This window comes from Colobus angolensis, unplaced genomic scaffold, assembly GCF_000951035.1.
Source record: "Colobus angolensis palliatus isolate OR3802 unplaced genomic scaffold, Cang.pa_1.0 Scaffold10, whole genome shotgun sequence".
Taxonomy (NCBI): Eukaryota; Metazoa; Chordata; class Mammalia; order Primates; family Cercopithecidae; genus Colobus; species Colobus angolensis.
In genome coordinates this window covers 10922005-10940625 of record NW_012110919.1, presented here as the reverse complement: position 1 = coordinate 10940625, position 18621 = coordinate 10922005, and the positions used below count along the sequence as shown (strand labels likewise).

At 36.6% G+C, this 18621-nt stretch overlaps 2 protein-coding genes across 4 annotated transcripts in view; one reads left to right on the top strand and one right to left on the bottom strand.

Annotated features, from left to right (window-relative positions):
• Positions 1 to 18621, top strand: part of ANKS1B (ankyrin repeat and sterile alpha motif domain containing 1B) — a 1301363-nt gene that overhangs the window by 330314 nt on the left and 952428 nt on the right. For all 3 annotated transcript variants that reach the window (XM_011934483.1, XM_011934476.1, XM_011934469.1), the window contains exon 9: positions 6016 to 6159. In XM_011934483.1, coding sequence (XP_011789873.1) covers positions 6016 to 6159 — 144 coding nt within the window. The remainder of the gene's footprint in view (positions 1 to 6015; positions 6160 to 18621) is intronic.
• Positions 11106 to 13463, bottom strand: FAM71C (family with sequence similarity 71, member C). The gene is made up of 2 exons (XM_011934451.1): positions 12429 to 13463; positions 11106 to 11929 (listed from the first exon to the last, which is right to left on the bottom strand). The coding sequence occupies exons 1-2, from the start codon at positions 13041 to 13043 to the stop codon at positions 11819 to 11821; spliced, it is 726 nt and encodes a 241-aa protein (XP_011789841.1). The 5' UTR covers positions 13044 to 13463; the 3' UTR covers positions 11106 to 11818.

The following is an 18621-nucleotide window of genomic DNA, read 5'->3' as shown; positions in this document are numbered from 1 at the left end:
CCTGTAGTCCCAGCTACTCGGGAGGCTGAGGCAGAAGAATGGCGTAAACCTGGGAGGCGGAACTTGGAGTGAGTTGAGATCCGGCCACTGCACCCCAGCCTGGGTGACAGAGCAAGACTCCGTCTCAAAAAAAAAAAAAAAACCTATTTAATACTAAACGGGCTCTGTTAAGATTCCTTTGTTATTTTATCATGCTTCAAGGCCCTGGAAAGGCCTAGACAAAACTCTTGGTGGGCTTTCATTACATTCCAGCCTTTGTATAAAGGCAGTGGCTCTATCAGCTTTAAATATTTAACTTAACCACTTGGTCAGTGCTGAAACAGTTGTCATGGAGGCCTTCCCGTTCAGCTGTTAATGAAACCTGGCCTGCCAGATTAGTGGTGGGATACAGAGGGAGGTAGGGGCAGATCGTACAGAGCCTTTTGGATCGTATTAAGAATTTTGAACTTTATCAGAGGAACAGTGAAAAACTATTGAAGGTTTTAAGGAAGAGGAAAACATGATCACATTCTCATATGAAAAAAATATTTCTCTGATCACTGTGAAGAACAGGTTAAAGACAACATTGGCAATACTTATAAAGTTTAGGCCAGGCACAGTGGCTTATGCCTGTAATCTCAGCACATTGGGAGGCCAAGGCAGGTGGATCACCTGAAGTCAGGAGTTCAAGATCAACTTGGCCAACATGGCGAAACCCCATCCCTACTAAAAAAATTACAAAAAATTAGTCAGATGTGGTGGCAGGTACCTCTAATCCCAGCTACTTGGGAGGCTGAGGCAGGAGAATCACTTGAACCTGGGAGGTGGAGGCTGCAGTGAGCTGAGATTGTGCCACTGCACTGCAGCCTGGACAATAGAGTGAGACTCCACCTCAAAAAAAAAAAAAAAAAAAGGTAAAGTTAGGCATACTCTTTGGTGTATACAATTTCTCATTTATGAATTTATCCTGAGAAAGTCATCAGGCAAGTAGAGTAAGTGTTACAACGTCTGGAAGTATACCCACTGAATGTTTGCAGTGGGACTGAGGCTAGGAAAGTTTCACTCTCTCTTGTATAATTTTTTATTTTGAATGATTTGTTTTACAATAAGCATGTGTTACTTTAAATTTCATTGAAAAATCTATAAGTCAATTTTACTTTAGAAAACAAAGGCAAAAAAAGGCCTGTGGCAATGCTATAAAGTAGTCTAGATTGCTAACTCATCCCAGATTGTTGCCTTTTGCTTTGATCGCCATTTCTGTTATTTCCTCTCTCCTGGATTCTGCCTTTTGGCCTGGTCCCTTCGCACTGACAATCTTGAACATCTGTTGTCCCCTTGAAGAGTTCTACTAATTAAGGAGATGGCTTCCATGGTGTGGTAGAAAGACAAAAGGACCTAGAATTAGAGGACTTGGATTATAATCTGGACTCATTTGTAGGATGATCTTGCAAATCGAGTAACATTTTGAGCATCAGTTTTTTTCACTTGTGAAATAGGGATAATTCTTACTCTATATTATTGGGCTATTCTATATCTGAAAGCATTTTATAAATTATGGAGCACCATTATCTATCATTGTCATATAATTTACACACACACACACACACACACACACACACACACTGCCTCACAGGGAAATTCCATTTCTTCAATGTTAGACTGATATAATTATTCTCAAGAGTATTTTTCTTTGATTGAGCTCAAGTTTGTCTCCCCACACTATATTATTGTGACTGTTTTTCAATTTGTGACAACATAGACTTGGTCCAGCCTTCCTTTATTACCATGTAATAACCAACAAAGCAAATGGGTTCAAACTATATAGATTTAGGTCTATTTTTTATAGTAGAATTTTCACATCTTTCTGGAACTTCAGGAACACACTTTGTTCTCCAGTGAAAAGTTTGAACAGCATTTGGAATAAAGGAAACCATCTGAGGTTAAGTGTGTTCTGGTGGCTTCTTCCCATATATAATTGAAGATTTTATGTAGCTTGATAAAATATTTTCCTTCAAATCTTTAACTGTAAAGAAATGAAGTAAAAATTATGATTTTACACAGCCAATTTATATGCTGTCTTTAGGGGGCAGTGCTAAACCACTGATACATTTCTTCATTTCTGCTAAAGCTACTGGTAATAGTTAATATAAAATAAAGCTAAAATGGCAATCTTGATATTTGTGATACAATTATACACACCCTTTAATATTAGTAAAATTTTCTAGGTAGCCAAATGAAAATGATAATTTGAAGCTCATTTATTCAGTGATTCATTCAATAAATATTTATTGCTTCATTATGCACAGCACATTGTAGGAGATACAATGTGAATAAGGCAATGTTTTCTTTCAAATAACTTACTTAACAAGGGTAAATAAGCCACACTTGTGTCTGTGTACTGTATTTGCACAAGCACACAGTGTGTGTGTGTGTATACAACTCTTTTAGGGTAAAAAATAAAATAGCAGTACTTACTGATTTTTATGTGCCAGTCTCTGTCAAACAATTAATGTTATCTTCATACCACCCTGCAAATAGAAATTATTACACTATGTTTTCAGATAGGGAAACTAAGGATTAATAAGATTATGTGATTTGCTCAAAGTCACAAAGCTTGGAAGTGGTAGAGCTAGGATTTAAATGTATATCTGTTTGAGTTAAAAGCCAATGCTCTTTGCCACTATAGCATCTATCAACTCAAGGTGTCTGAAATACCAAATGCAAACACTTGCACAAAGAGCTAGAGATAAGCAGAAGAACGTGATATCATGCATGTTTGTGGGAAATCTGGAAAATTTTAGGTAAGGGACGAAATCTGAACTCTATTTTGAATCAGTGGGATTATAAGAAAATAATAAAAAAGATAGTTAATACTTATTGAAGCTGTGTGTATCAGACACTTTATATTTATTACCTCATTTAGTCATCAGGAAAAAGCCCTGAGAGAGGTTCCACTGTATTGTTTACCATTGCATAGATAAGGCAAGAGAGGCTGACAATGGTCTTATCTGCTGAAAATCATACAGCTAGTGAGGGGGGTATTTGGAACTTGAATCCAGAGCTGTCTAATTTTAGAGCCCAGGCCCTTAACCACTACAATATGCTATGCAGACAAGTAAGGTGAAAGAAAGAATGAAAGCATAGAGAATGATTAGGCAAGGGTAAACAATTCCACCTGGTTATAATCTGAGGTGAGTATAGTGGAAAAGTAAAAGGGCTAAAAGGGCTAAAAAATCATTTGACTATAGAACCTTGAAGCCAGATTAAGGAATTTGGATATCATTTGCTGTGAAATGGGAAATAGTTGGAGCTTTATGAGTAGGGAAAAGATATAAACTTTTTTTTTTTTTTTTTTTTTGTGGGGAGGAGAAAGCGATAGAGGACGTTCCCTGTGTGATTGGATTAAATCATTGTAGCACCATTAACAAAACAGAAAATAATGGATTAATCTAAAATGTTGATAATTCTTGGCCAGCTATCAATGTTGATGGTCAAACTGTTAGCTGATCATGAGTTGGTAAGGGAGATACCTTTTTGATCATCTTATCTATTCCTGTCAACAACTTTATCAAATATATATATATATATATATACTCTTTCAGATTAAGATTTTAAACTTTCATATATATATGAATTTCTCAAAGGATCTGTAGGGTCAAATATCCCTGTGATAATTACCTTCTATTATTGATTTGAGAAGTATTTATGAAAGCATGGGCTGCTATGTATCAAATTGCAGAAATTTTCACTCCCTGTCACAGAAGGCAAAATGCTCTCAGGAGTATACTTGTGTAACAGAAACATATTCACCAAATATACCTCTTTTATTTAAACTGCAATTATTTACATCAGTGTGGTTTTTCAGTATATTGTCTTTTACAGGGTATTATTGTGCCAAAGGAGTGGTCACGGAATGTAGTGGTGAGGGGAGAGTAGGCTTTGCAGCCCCCTAGTCTGGATTTGAATCCTTTTTCCACCACTTGCCAGCTTCGTGACCTTGGGTTTTCCTTGATCTCTCTGGCCCTTAGTTTCCTCATTTATAAAGTGAGAGGAAAAATATTTGCCTCAAATGGCTGCTGTGTGAATTAAAATAGTTAACAGACAATAGGCCAGTGATAGTCCAAGTCACATTGTAAGTTCTCAGTCTAACAGTTGTTATTATTATTATTGTGTTTTACAGACAGTGACTGATTGGGGGGCAACTTAATTTCATTGCTTCTTAGTTAACTGACAAGTGATCAAGGAAAAGTTAAAATGTGAATGCAGAAAACAAATTCTTTTAAATAGGAGGAAAAATAAAATCTTATATTCTATTTTTAAAAGCAACAATTTTGGGGGCAGGATGCTATTTACAATCCAATATGTAGAATATATTTACTTGCTTTAGTAATCATGATCTATCAATGTTGTGCTGAACAGTACATTCAGAGGGCCTTTAGACAATTTATTGTATTTCTTTTTATTTATGTATATACAACTTTTTTTAAAAAATTCAGTCTGCTAAGTATTCAACAGGCTTTTAGAGTATGAAATTTTTCGTCAGTTTCTGCAAATTTTCATGCTTTATTTCTTTGACCCTCCCATCTCTACTCTTAATTTTTGGAGCTCCTGTTGTTCAGATGTTAGAGGTCTTGGTTTCACCCCTAGTTTTCTCCCCTTTTAAATTCTTTTCATCTTTTCAGAAATTTTGTCAGATTTTTCTAACTCTTGTATTGGATTTTATGTATTTCTTAACTTTCTGTTCTTGTTTCATGGCTATAAATATCTTTTCTCTGAAGATACTATTTATAATTTTTTTCTCTATATTTATTTTGGTGTCTGTTAGAGGTTTTTCTCAAATATATGATTCTTATGAGTGGAACTTGCTGAGAGGTTGGCTTCACAGTAGAGACTAATACATAGATCCCACCATTTTCCTGCTTATTTATAGATCTTTTTTCTTGGGAGGTCTGTTTCTACAGAGAAGAGTATTCTAGTTGTTTATCTGGGGATATAAACCTTACTGCCATGTTGTCTAATGCAAATATGGTAAGGCACTGAGTAGGTTATGGATCTTCATTACTATATAGATATTAATTCTCTTGTTTTTAGAGACTCGGTGTATCTATATTCTTAGAATTCATAATCCTTTTGCTTCAACTTCTCCAGAAAATAAACCTCTAATTTCTTGCCAGTGGTGAAGATTTAGTTTCCTGGCTGGGTGAAAAGGAGATGGGTCTAAGGGTATAATTCTTTCTGATACTGAGTTTCATTCTGTGTCTGCCCCACTGACACTTATACCTTCACAGGTAGCCAGTCCCTCCAATTCTTTCCACATGAAGGTACTTTGCTTTCAGTGTTCTCATGTTTGCTAAGTCAAATAATACTTACCCATCTGTGATCCAAAAGTTACCCAACATTATCCAGAAGTTTTCTTAATATTGTTTGTTCATCTCTCCTGTCATTCTTATTTTTATGGTGTAAACATTTTTATAAATGTTCTACCATCATTTTAGTGAGATTTAGGAGATAACAAAGGAAAATATATGTGCTCAATATGGAAGTCTCATTATGAATTTTAAAACTGTTACCCCTTTTATGTGTATGATGTAAAATTTTATGAAGTTTTATTTTGGTGGCATTCTGAACAAACAGGTTTATTAGGAATTCCCATTTCAGTAAAATATTTTCCTGTTAGTGCCCTGACTGCATTTTTCCTTAATTTTGTGCCTAAACCTAAATTCTCGATAAACTATAAGATTTTTCTCATTTGTTGCTATTCAAATATTTTATTAGGCCATTATCATGTTCTATTCTTCATTATGAACTTCATATATTATTTTATAAGCCTTTCACACCCAGTTTTTTCACTTTTAACTTAAGTTGGACTATACATATTTTTTTCTCAGTCACAGGGCACAGCCATGTAAGTGTGGTTAAAAGTGAGCTGACTTGTTTGCCAAGATATACCATGTGTCATTTATAGAATTTAATTTGTGTTAAGATATCTAAATATCATTGATATAATATGTTGGTATGATATAAATTTAATTTCAGAGAACCTCATCTACAATCAATTTGTCACCAGGAGAAGTGGAAGAAGAGGATGATGATGAAAATACGTGTGGGCCATCAGGACTTTGGGAAGCATTAACTCCATGTAATGGATGTAGGAACCTTGGCTTCCCCATGCTTGCACAGGTAAAAGTTTGCTTTTATTAAGGTACAATAAAACAAAAATGGTTGCCTATGTTTTTAAGTTAAAATCTCCCTCCCCTTCGAAAATCAAATTAGGATCTTGTTTACTTTGTGGTTTTTCTCAAAGTCTCAACTAAAATGTGCATGTAACTTAGTGTGTAGATGTGTGCATATGCGGAGACATAGTTTATGTAAAAAATTAGTATTATTTAGTTTGGTTATAATGCAGAAAAGTTGTCTTGTTTATGAGGTTTTAATATTTTGAATCCAGAAATATATCATTTTAAAGAATGCTATTTTTAAAAAGTAACTAAAAGTTATCTACAGATATAAGGAAACATATTATGGCTCTTTAAAAGCATAACCAGTGATTATATTTTTCTCATCACAGTGGAACACTGTAGAATAATGTGAATGTGTACTTCTGAAGGTTTTGGAATAAAATCCAAAAATGAAAACAGAACACTAAAATATTGACTGTTAGTTTCAAGTCATTTCACTATCATTAAGTCTACTTTAATTCTATAGTATCATCTTCAGGTTCCTGTTGAATGTTGTGAATCATACACCCTTAGAGGAGTTTCAGAAATGGCTAAAATATTCCAGAGATAGGAAATTTGAAATCATGGTGAAAATATCTCTGCACAATAAGTGAATAACTTAATATGAAAGGGTATAATGGTAAGAGGTTAATTACATAGAATGTGGGTGGAAAAAACAGTCCAGGACAGAAAAGGATTCATAGTACTGATCCAGAAAAGCGTTACATCTCAAAGACGTTTTCTCTTCTGTCACAACAAATACGAAGCAATTATGTCTAAGAAACCGTCACGTCTTCCACATGTCTGTATCATAATTTGATCATAGCCACTCAAATTTCAGTATTAATTTATTGTAGAAAGCTAAGTAGGATATTCAAATCAGTATATAGTACTTAAAAAATCTCTTCATAGGACTTTAAGACAGTTTACTGTAACCTTTACAGAATTGTTGTCAATACATACTAAACTGTGAGTTCCATAAAGGTAGGGATTCAAACTTTGATGCTCAGCATCTGTAGTCTAACGTGTAGTTCCTGGCAAATCAGAAGAATGCGTTGGATGTGGTGTCACACACCTGTAATCCCAGCACTGGGAGGCCAAGGTGGGTGGATTGCTTGAGCCCAGCAGTTCAAGACCAGCCTGGGCAACATAGTGAGACCTTATCTCTACCAAAAATATAAAAATAAGCCAGGCGTGGTAGTGTACATCTGTAGCCCTGGCTACTCAGGAGGCTGAGATGGGAGGTTGAGGCTGCAGTGAGCTATGATCACACCACAGCATTCCAGCTTGGGTGATAGAGTGAGATCCTGTCTCAAAAAAAAAAAAAAGAAAGAAAGAAAGAAAAGAAAAAAAGAAAACAAAACAAAAGAAAAGTCTTCTTTATCAAGCAAAATCTGATGGATATAAAACAAACAAACAAAAAACACCCAAAATATAGTTGGAATGAAGTAATAGTTGAATGAATCTCAGTGAACAAATGTGTATATTCTAGGGTGTCATGTCTTCACTTAAAGATTTTACATATAGTTTTTTACCTCATATCTACATGGGTAAAAGGAAAGAAAATTAACAAGCATACATTGTATTTTATTAGCTTACCCTTATCTGCTTAGCAGTTTATCAATAATTAAATGTTTTAACCTATTTTTCCCCTCATAAAACTGTGTTTGTAAAAATACATTTCCTAACCACTACTTTACCTTATATCTTAAAAAGAATTATTGAAGCAAAATAAAGTATCAGGGTATTTACTGTAATGGGCCAGATGACTGCAAATCAAAAACTGTCAATAATATGATTGTATCTGATTTTCTACCACCTTACTAACATTTTATTAGGCTTGGTAGTAACTTGCTTTTGGTTTATAATATTTAATATCAGATTTGTTTTCCCTTTGGCCATTTCCTTGGTGAATACTGGTATTGTCCAATAAGTTTATAATTTCCTCAGATGTTCCAGTTACATTTACCACAAAATCTTTTCCAGTCTGCAGCTTTTCTTTTTGTCTTAAGTTGTATGTGTACAAGTGCATCATGTAATTTTTAAAAACTATCCAATTGATTAAGCTTCTCAGTTCTATTTTTCATTTAATTCATCTTATCTAGAAGTCCTTTTAACATAAATTTCAATTATGGCTCTATATTATTTTTTGCTTGTTGATATGACTTTCCTATGACTTTCCATTGAACAATAACTCACATTCCTCTCGTTTTTATCCTTTTGTTTTGGCTTTACTTCTGAAGGCTTGTTTACTTCTGCCTTTCTATTTTTTAAACCACATGACTCAGTGTTGCTATTATTCATTATTAAATTAAAACTAGTAGCTAACTTGATTGCTTGCTTTATAAAATCTGTATTTTGTAATTACTATGTTGAGTTTAAAAAATATCTCTATTGGGATTTTAATTGTTACTGCATTAAATCTATAAATGTATTTGAGATGCAGGTTTTTTTAAAAACTGGATTTAATCTAACAAACCAGCAATAAGACTATTTTACTGATCTTTCTCTCACTACAAATTTTTCTTTTTTTTTTCAGACAGAGTCTCGCTCTGTTTCCCAGGCTGGCGTGCAGTGGTACGATCTTGGATCACTGCAACCTCTGCCTCCGTGGTTCAAGCGATTCTCCTGCCTCAGCTTCCTGAGTAGCTGGGATTACAGGGGTGCACCACTATGCTTGGCTAATTTTTGTATTTTTAGTAGAGATGGCATTTCACAATATTGGCCAATCTTGTCTCAAACTCCTGGCCTCAGGTGATCTGCCCACCTTGGCTTCCCAAAGTGCTGGGATTACAGTTGTGAGCCACTGCGCCCAGCCTCTCACTATAAATTCTTAAGGATGTGTGTATGTCTCTGAATATTATTGTTTAAGGGCTATCCTTTAGCATTTATATTTGTGTGTGCATATGTGTGTATATATACACACATATAAACATGTTTTATGTATATATAACATGTTTATATATGTTTTATTGCAAAATATATTAAAGAATTTTAATAGTTTTGCAATTAAAATATACTATATATAGCATATTTTTGTGTATATATAGAGTTTATTTTTACATATATAGTATATACACATACACAATTTGCAACATTTTTGAATTCATGTGAGTTTTTAGTTTATTACCTAGGATTCAACCATCTCAACCATTGACAAATGGTAATTTTTAAATCTTTTTCTGTTATTATAAGTATCATCTAAATTATCTCTTAAACTTTGATTACAAGACATGAGGTACCAGGATATGTATTGTTTTAGAATTTGAAGAAAACTGTGACCTAGGAACAGGATCTGATTGATGGTAATAAGCATCAGGATTTGTAATGAGAAGCAGATTGAAATATTTACCAAAGGAATATACAGTTTAAAAAGAGACTGAGTCAGATTGAAGATTTAGAGAAGAGATACAAAATGTGCAGTTGCTTTTAGCAGTGATCCCTTCTGTGATTATCAAGGGACTACAATGTGGTAAGCATGCTGACAGTCCTTGAATACAAAGATAAAGTTGGTCCCTGTTAAGAGTTGGCAATATGGTCATTTTAAAGCCTCTTAGGGAGTCTCCAGTATCTCATGATACTGGACTACATACCACATGAACAACAAAAATTGTTTTATTTTAAAAAGTTTTTCATTTGACATTATTTGCTGAAAAGTGATTTATGACTAGATGTGATTTCTCAGTAATGTAACCTTGAAATTCACAAAGCTAGAATATCTAACCTATGAAATGTTTTTCATATTTTGAAGCCATTTTTTCAGGTCTGAAGCACTTTTGGAGACCATTAAAAATCATTAAGCCATAAGCGCTGTGAGGGTCTACTGGTAAACTGCTTCCTTACAATATTATACAGAAACCTTTGGGATCTGTACAATTAGTACAGTACTATGTAAAATTTTATATCCCCAGATTTGTTGGATTGGAATAAATTATATTTCGCATTTATAGCCCTTGATTGGATCCAGCAAACATGTATCAAATATCTTTTATATTCAAAGCATAGTGCTAATCAGAAACATGAGTATTATGGAAACAATACAGACTTAATTGGGGGCCAGGTTGCCTATACATTCTGGTTCTGGATTATCAAACCATATGAGGTATTACTTTAGACTAAAGCAGATTTTTTACTTGCAAAATTAGAATATTGGCTAATCCCGTGGATGTGGATCTTACAATTCTAAAATTATCTAATTTCCAGTTTTCTTCCAGATTATGAATTGATCCTATATTAGGTTTTCTTTTATTTTTCTGTCTCCAAGAATAGTAAAATTGGAGGGAATCAGCTAAAAGATGAGTGCTTTGAAATTGTCTTTCTATTGTGACTAGATTGAAGTTTCTACAAATTCATGAAAATTTAGAATTTTAAATAACATCAGGGGATTAAAATTCTTGGGAAGACACTAAGAAGATTTACTGTAAATAGAGCTTTTATGGGAAAATTGCAAAGCAGTTAATTAAGATTTAAGAAAGGAAATCACAAGTGAAAAGACTGGGAAAATTAAGCCCTTTCTGGAAAGTATGATTAAACTCAGAATTTGTTTCTCAACACCACCATTTACACAGTGCCTACTACGTACCAGATATTATACATGTATAATCTCAAGGTGACCATTTAAAGAAACAGTCTACTAAAAGTCACGGTTAATGTGTGGCAATGCTGTGATTCAAACCTGCAGCGAGAGAGAGAGAAAGAGAGAGGGAGACAGAGTGTATGTGTGTTTCTGGGTTCTCATTTTATATTTTGGAAAATAGTTTTAGAAGAATTCTTCTAATGTAGGATCATATCTTTGAGAGTAATCTTCAACATTTTATTCTGTCATCTATTAATTTTATGTCATCTATTTTTTATAATAAAAAATGTAAAGTTAAGGGAAAGTTAAAGATAGTTTTCAGAGCCTGATCATAAATTGCTATTAGTTTTATTGCTACCCTTCCTGTCAATAGAGCATATGTTATTAGAGCAGATAATATGAGTTGATGGATTTTATTATGGTGAATCATGTTGCTCCCCTCCACAGTCTTAGGTGAGATGTCCACCTCTGCACCATGTGTAGTACCGGCCTTGAAGGTTATTACTGCAAGTCAATCCAGCTAGGTAGAGACCCTCTGACTTCCATCCCATTCACTCATGTGGCCTCATCCTGCAGAGTTGAGATACTGACTCCCAATGCTGAGTGGCAGAGAGTCAGTCTTTGAGGAGCAGAGAGAGACTGACAAGGCTGTTGCATTGACAGTCTCTCTCTGCTCCTGTAGTCACCACATTCATGCTGCTCTCTAGGGAGAGGCCAGTAGCACTTACTGATGTGCTTGAAGTACCCTTTTAGGACAAGAATGTCTATGCAGCCCTTGCTATAACAAGATTAAGACATAGAAGCACCCATTATAGCCATGCTGGCAATACTTCCTCCTGGACCTTTGAAGGCTGCTTTTGCCAGTGCTGTGCTTCTCTTCTGAGCCTGCAGACTTGGTTGCAGCCACATCCATGGCACCTGCGGTGGTGCTTACTGTCATCCCTACTGCTGTTGCCACCCTGCCCCTTTATCAGGCACTATAGGTTTTATGACTGCAGGAATGTGTCAACTCTTGAATGTAGTATATGTGGGAGGTATGTTGGATTCATATCTCTATTGTATAATCATAATAGGTGGACCCAAACATTTCAGCATTCATGTGAAGTCTACTGATTCTGAATTGCTCCTTCTCTTCACAGAACTTCATGGCATATCCCTAGGGAGAGAACAAATAAGCAAAGAAAGTGAGACCAGCAAGATCTCCTTTCTCTTCCTATAGGTAAACAACAAAAATAAATTATTGCACATGTACACAAGCATGTTGTGTTGCCACCAATGTATATAAGTGGCAATTGCAGGGAGACATGTCCTACAACGTATCAGCCTACCTAGGTCATAGTATGGGTTTCAGAATAGACTGGTCAGGATGCTTTGGATAGCATTGCAACATTGGATATAGAATGAACAGCTGTGAATATAAAATGAAAAGTTGCTGACAGCTAAGAAATCTCTGAAATTCAGGGTTGGGGAACACTGGAGAAGCACTAGGAACCTCCTCAATGTGCCGTGGCCTCCAAATGGAAGCTCATTTGGCCTTCAGACCTTCCAAATGCAATGCATTTCCCAGGTGAGCTGCAGCACCAAAGGCTCTACAGGACCTTTACCTGCTCTCCCCAAAAGCATCCTGGCCCCATCTAGTCTCTGCATAGACTCACCACTGGGCTCCTCTGCACTTCCGCAAACACAGATGAGTCTGATGTGTTCCCAGCTAGGATAGCTTTGGTACCACTGTAGGCCTCCACTGGTGGTCTCAGGATGTAAACGAGGTTTTCCCAGTGAACAAAAAGGTCTTCACTTGCATCTGAGGGGGAACACAGCTGAAGATAAAAAGAGCGGCCAGTGGCAAGCTTCAGGTGGAGCTGTTTTTTTATGCTGTTGTGGATGGTTATTTTCACAAACATCAAGGGGAGCAGTCTGGTTAGTTCTAAGATCTCTGCAGGCGGACTATCTGTATTCTGGGTGGCAGGACCACACCTGGCATTGTCACAGACAGCAGCTGGTCGGGCCAGCAGCATGACATCAGGTAGTGTGAGGCAGGGGCTGGTGCGAACAATGCCCACTGTTACCATTCGGGCACGGTTGTGCACATCAATCACTTCTCCTCTTTTGCTGATCTGGATAAAGTCGCTCTCAAACATGGGTGCATACCTGAATATAGTATACTCGCCTTTGTACAGTTGCCGCTGAAGCTTCCCCATGGAGGTATTAAACATGCCCATTGCGGGGCTGCTTTGGGCAGTGTAATACGGTAACATACACTGCTCCTCCATGTCTTTCTTTTATCAAGACAGTTCCCAGCAGCTGCTCCACACCTTCCTTAACATGCCTTAGTGGGCATCCTGTTTCCTTGGCCACTCTGGCAGGTGGGCTAGCAGTTGTGTTCTACAAGCTTTCTTTTTTGTCCCCAAGTGACTCAGAGCAGGGTGGGGTATTGATTGCCAACTGCTCAATGCCAGAGACAGTCGGTCCCCTGGATCCAGACTGTGCCCTGCTTAGTGCATGGAGCTGTCAGGAGCGCAGATGTTGGAGCCCTCGTGGATGTCCAGGCACACAGGTGTCAGTGCTCATTTGGGAGGGACTTCCATTTGAGCCTGATATTCCACTTCACAACAACCTTTGCTCTTTGATTCCACAACCTGAACTGGCAGTCCCACTGCTCTTCTTCCCAACCTGAACCATCCACTGTTGCTAAACCACCCCGCAGGACCACTTTTATCCTCCCCTACCCATTGTGACCTGCCCCATCACACACCCCTTTGTTTCTGTCACCCAACAGCCCCTACCTCAGGGCAGGGACACCGCCCTCTCCACCCCACCCTCAGCCCCACTACCCTCCACAGCTCAGCAGACCACTCTCCCCCACCCTCCACCCATCTGGAGACCTTAATGCATTCTGGCAACTTGCTTTCAAAAGGGTTAGAGGTAAATTTTCTGTGAGAAGCAAGACTTTAATATACATTCTCTGTCAAATCTTTTATCCAGCTCCTCTAGTTGTAGACATTTATTTTAAAGAGAGAATTGAATACGTTGGTAAACAGGTTAGTACAGGATGTTTATCAATGTTTATTGTAGAGTAAAAAATTGTAAACAGCATTGGTGTCTTACAATGGGGGATTGCTTAAATAAATTATGGAGCCTTCTGTGATGGGACAGTCTACAGCCCTAAAAATGATTATGTGGTTTTCCTATTTATTGACATGAAAAGATATCCCTGACCTTTTTTTTTTTGTTAAAAAGAGAAAAACTGATTTCAAACTCATAGTATAGGTGAGATTCAATTTATGTAAGACCATGTGTATATGTTTGTGGGTATGGAATTATGTTCAGTGAAATGTTTAAAGTGCTTAGGTGTAACTTTCATTTTCTTTTTAATTTCTGTTTTTATTGGGAAGTTTATTTCTGTTACCAGGGTAAAAAGCTATTTTATTAGCAATGTATTTTTTTTCTGTTTCTACAGCCATGATAAATTTTATGTTTTGACTCACCCTCAAACTGTTGATGCAATTTTTAAGCTTTTACCTAGACATTTGTACCCTGGCTATGGAGTGAAAAGAGACTTAAACATCACATTTATGCTCTATTCTTTACCATCAGATTGTATTGGAAAAAAAAAAAGCTCTAAAGAATTTTGCCAGGTATTGTAAATATTATCAATTTAATAAGATTATATCTTTATTGAAAACAATCCACATAATAACCCATATGAACACACACACACACACACACACACAGCCATAGCCATAGTTGAGTCTTTTTTTTTTTTTTTTGAGATGGAGTCTTACTCTGCCACCCAGACTGGAGTCAGTGGCGAGATCTTGGCTCACTGCAATCTCTGCCTCCCAGGTTCAAGTGATTCTCCTGCCTCAACCTTCTGAGTAACTGGGACTACAGGCACACGCCACCATGCCAGGCTAATTTGTATTTTTAGTAGAGACAGGGTTTTACCATATTGGGTTTTACCATATTGCCCAGGCTGGTCTTAAACTCCTGACCTCGTGATTTGCCCACCTCGGCCTCCCAAAGTGCTGGGATTACAGGTGTGAGCCGCCGTGCCCAGCCCACTTGAGTCTTTAGTTGTATAAGTCAATGCAAACATAATTTCTTCCTTTCTTATTGAAATGTTTGATTATTTTGGATACTTGGAGTATTTTTATTTTATTTATTGAGATGCCTATTCACATATCAATAGCACTTTTTACTGGCCTTCCTAAAGTCTTTATATCTTAACTTCCACTTCAAGTCTATGTTACTTCTCTTGTAATTGGTAAAAACCAAGCCACCAAATACACATTTAGTAAATTAACATTTTAAAAGTATCCAAGTGGTTCTGGTGTTTTTCATAAGAGACAACTGGATAGGTAGTATTGGACACAGCAAAATTTAACTTAAGTGCTTTTTTTACTGATTTTTTAAAAAGCACTTTCATGCTATACACATATGACAAGATATTTGTCTTAGGGTTCCATTAGAGCACTGGTCTCCAAGGAAGCCAGAAACTACATTATTTGTAGAGCCTATAGACATTTGGATTTTCCATACCAGTCAGTAGACTGACAACAGTGGATCCTCTTTCATTTGGCTTGATTACCATCCTATGTAGCATTCTGGCAAATATCTATTTTAATGAATTTGATGGGGTTTGTCTGAAATTCCTCTAGCTATTTAGAAAACCACCTTTTTAGCATTTGCCTCTAGACTTGAGAAGCTCAGATAGCTAAATAAAAAACTACCTGAAAGCTCAGATAGCTAAATAAAAAACTACCTGAACTTGAGATTAAGAAATTCGTTTAATGAAAATGCAGCAGCTTTCTATGTGTTTGCTGTTAAATCAGATTTCTATATAGTTAGTCATTAGATATTAAAATAAATTTATATGCTCTCTCCTCTCTATTGGAGTTTGTGTCATTGGGTTAATGATTTAACCTCTCTGGGGCTTATTTTTCTCAGCCTTGAAATGGAGATGACCCCTGAGCTATCTTTCAACACCAGAATAGTTATGGTCTTGTGATAGGGCTTTAGTTTTCTCCCTCTCCCCCAACAATAAAACTACTACATACTTTGGAAATACTCTGAATCGTAATAATGAATTGAGATATTATTCATATAACTGCTCTGGGAATTGTTTAATTCAATATATAATTTTATTCTCCTTCTAAATTTTTTCTTCCCAAAACTTTTAAAAGAACCAACGTTTGAAATGTGGAAATGGCATGATATTAGTTCAGTAAGATAGGCAATCAGTGGGGTTAGTGCTTATAACTATGCAATTGAAAGTATAGGTCAAATATTTTAAACAGAAATCAGTTAATAATGAACATGGCTGTGGTATACAGAATAATTCTCCCGAAAGATATTTACATTCTAATCTCCACAACCTGTGAATATATTTCCCTATGTGGCAGAGGAACTTTGCAGATGTGATTCAGTTTAGGATCTTGAATTGTGGGTGTTATCTGGATTACATGGTGGGGCCGTTGTAATCACAGTGGTCTTTGTAAAAGAAAAGCAGGAGGGTCAGAGTCAGAAGATATGTGATGGTGGAAGTAGAGGTCAGAGTGATGCAGCCATGGACCAAAGGAATGCAAGAGACCTCTGGAAGCTGAAAAAACAGGAAGTGGATTCTCCCCTTGAGCCTCCAGAAGGAGATAGCCCTACCAACACCTTAACTTTAGCCCAGAATCATTTTAGACTTTGACCTTGAGAACTACGAGAGAATAAATTTGTGTTGTTATAAGCAACTAAGTTTATGGTAATTTGTAATGGTAGCCCTAGGAAACTATCCCACACTTTGGTACCTGGAAGTGGAGTGCTACTGTAACAGGTGCATAAAAATATAGAAATGGCTTTGGAATTGGGCATTGGGTAGAAGCTAGAAGAATTTTGAGGAGCATGATATAAAAAGCATAGATTGCCTTGAACAGAAATATGGATGTTAAAGATTCTGCTAGTAAGGGCTCAGAAAGAAGTGATATAGTAGAGAAAACCTGTATTGTCTTAGAGATTACCTAATTGTCATAAATATAATGTTTATACAAACATGAATGTTAAAGTCACTACTGTAAGGGTTCAGAAGAAAGTGAGGGAAATGGTAGAGAGAACTTGTACGATCTTAGAGAATACCTAAATCTTTGTAGAGAGAATGTTAATAAACATATGAATGTTAAAGTTGCTTCTAGTAAGGACTCAGAAATAAATGAGAAACATGTTATTAAAAACCGGAGGAAAGGACATACTTGCTATATAATAGCAGATAGTCTAGTGGAATTATGTTCTACGGTTATGTGCAAAGCAGATCTAGTAGGTGATGAGCTTTGATATTTGGCTGAGTAGATGTCTAGATAAAGTATTGGAGGTGTGGCCTGGTTTCCTCTTGTTACCTATACTGAAATGTGAGAGGAAGAAAGAGATAAATTGCGGGAAGAACGTTTAAGCAAAAAGAAACCAGGACTTGATGGTTGGAACATTCTCAATCTATCCAGATTGCAAAAAACACTGAAATGTGTAGATTCACTGTCAAGGAGTGTACTTAGAGAGAAAGCTGAAAACGTGGCTAGATAACTTGTTTCTAGTGCCTCAGGAGGATCAAAAACTGAGATTATTCAACCACACAGAGGGCTCTTTGAAGAAATTAAGCAAATCTGAATTATGATGAGATGAATTATGCTGAGATGAGATTCAGAGTTGGGATTATCCAGGAAGTTCTTGTGACATACCTGGGAGACCCACAGTGTTTTCACAAATGGTTTATTAGCAGACACTTTGGTAGCTTGGACTTAAAGGGACAGAGGACAAAATGGAAGAAGGCTGTTGGATTCCTGAAATTCTGCAGGCAGGAAATTGGCCTATGAAACTACTGAGTTTGCAAACATAAGTTAACCTTTATGGAATAGGAAGCAGGACTCAGAGGGTGGGGCTGAAGACCGAGAAGGTAGAGCTGAGAACTACAAAGGATTATTCCCAGGGCTTGAAACCTAATGGAGTTTACCCAATTGCAATTCTGAATTGCTTCGGATTGTTGACTCACTTTTTATCTTTCATTTCTCTCTCTTTGGTTGGGGATATCTATAACTGTTTCCCTACACTTGTCATATCTTTGAATTTTAGGAGCAAATAACTTTTTATTCCAGCTTCACAGATTCACAGATGCGTCTGACTCATACTTGATTTATATGAGGAGATTTGGGACTTTGGAATTTTTGAGATTTTGAGTTTTAAGTTGATGTTGTGTAATGGGTTAAGATTTATGGGATGTTGAGATGGCATGAATGGATTTTACATGTGGAAGAATGTGATTATTTGGTGTCCAGAGGATGAACTGTGATAAAGACAGCATAATGCCCCTTCCCAAATGTCCAAATTCTACTATCTAGAGCCTGTGAGTATGTTTCTGTATATGACAAAAGGGACATATATTGTTAACTAAAGGATCTTATGGGAGATTATCCTGGATTATCAATGCATGCCCAATGTAATTATGAAGGTACTTAGGTGTGATATGATGAGGAAAGCAGAGATTTGAAGATGTTACATTGGTAGCTTTGAAGATGGAGGAAGAGGCTATGAGCCAAGGAATGCAGGTGGCCCCTTGAAGTTGAAAAAGGCAGGGAACAGATTCTATTCTATTTTTATTTATTCATATATTTACTTATTTGAGATGTTGTCTTGTTCTCTTACCCAGGCTGGAGTGCTGCGATGCCATCTCGGCTCACTGCAACCTCCACCTCCTGGATTCAAGCAATTCTCCTACCTCAGCTTCCTGAGTAGTTGGGATTACAGGCATGCACCACCACGCCCAGCTAATTTTTTGTATTTTTTTTTTTTTTTTTGAGACGGAGTCTCGCTCTGTCG

Excerpts from the sequence above, each read along its gene's own strand:
- FAM71C (XM_011934451.1), bottom strand. The coding sequence starts at position 13,043 with ATGGAGGAGCAGTGTATGTTACCGTATTACACTGCCCAAAGCAGCCCC. Across the intron at positions 11,930-12,428 it reads AAGTGCAGAGGAGCCCAGTG|GGATATGCCATGAAGTTCTG; the intron begins GTGAGTCTATGC and ends TTCTCTCCCTAG.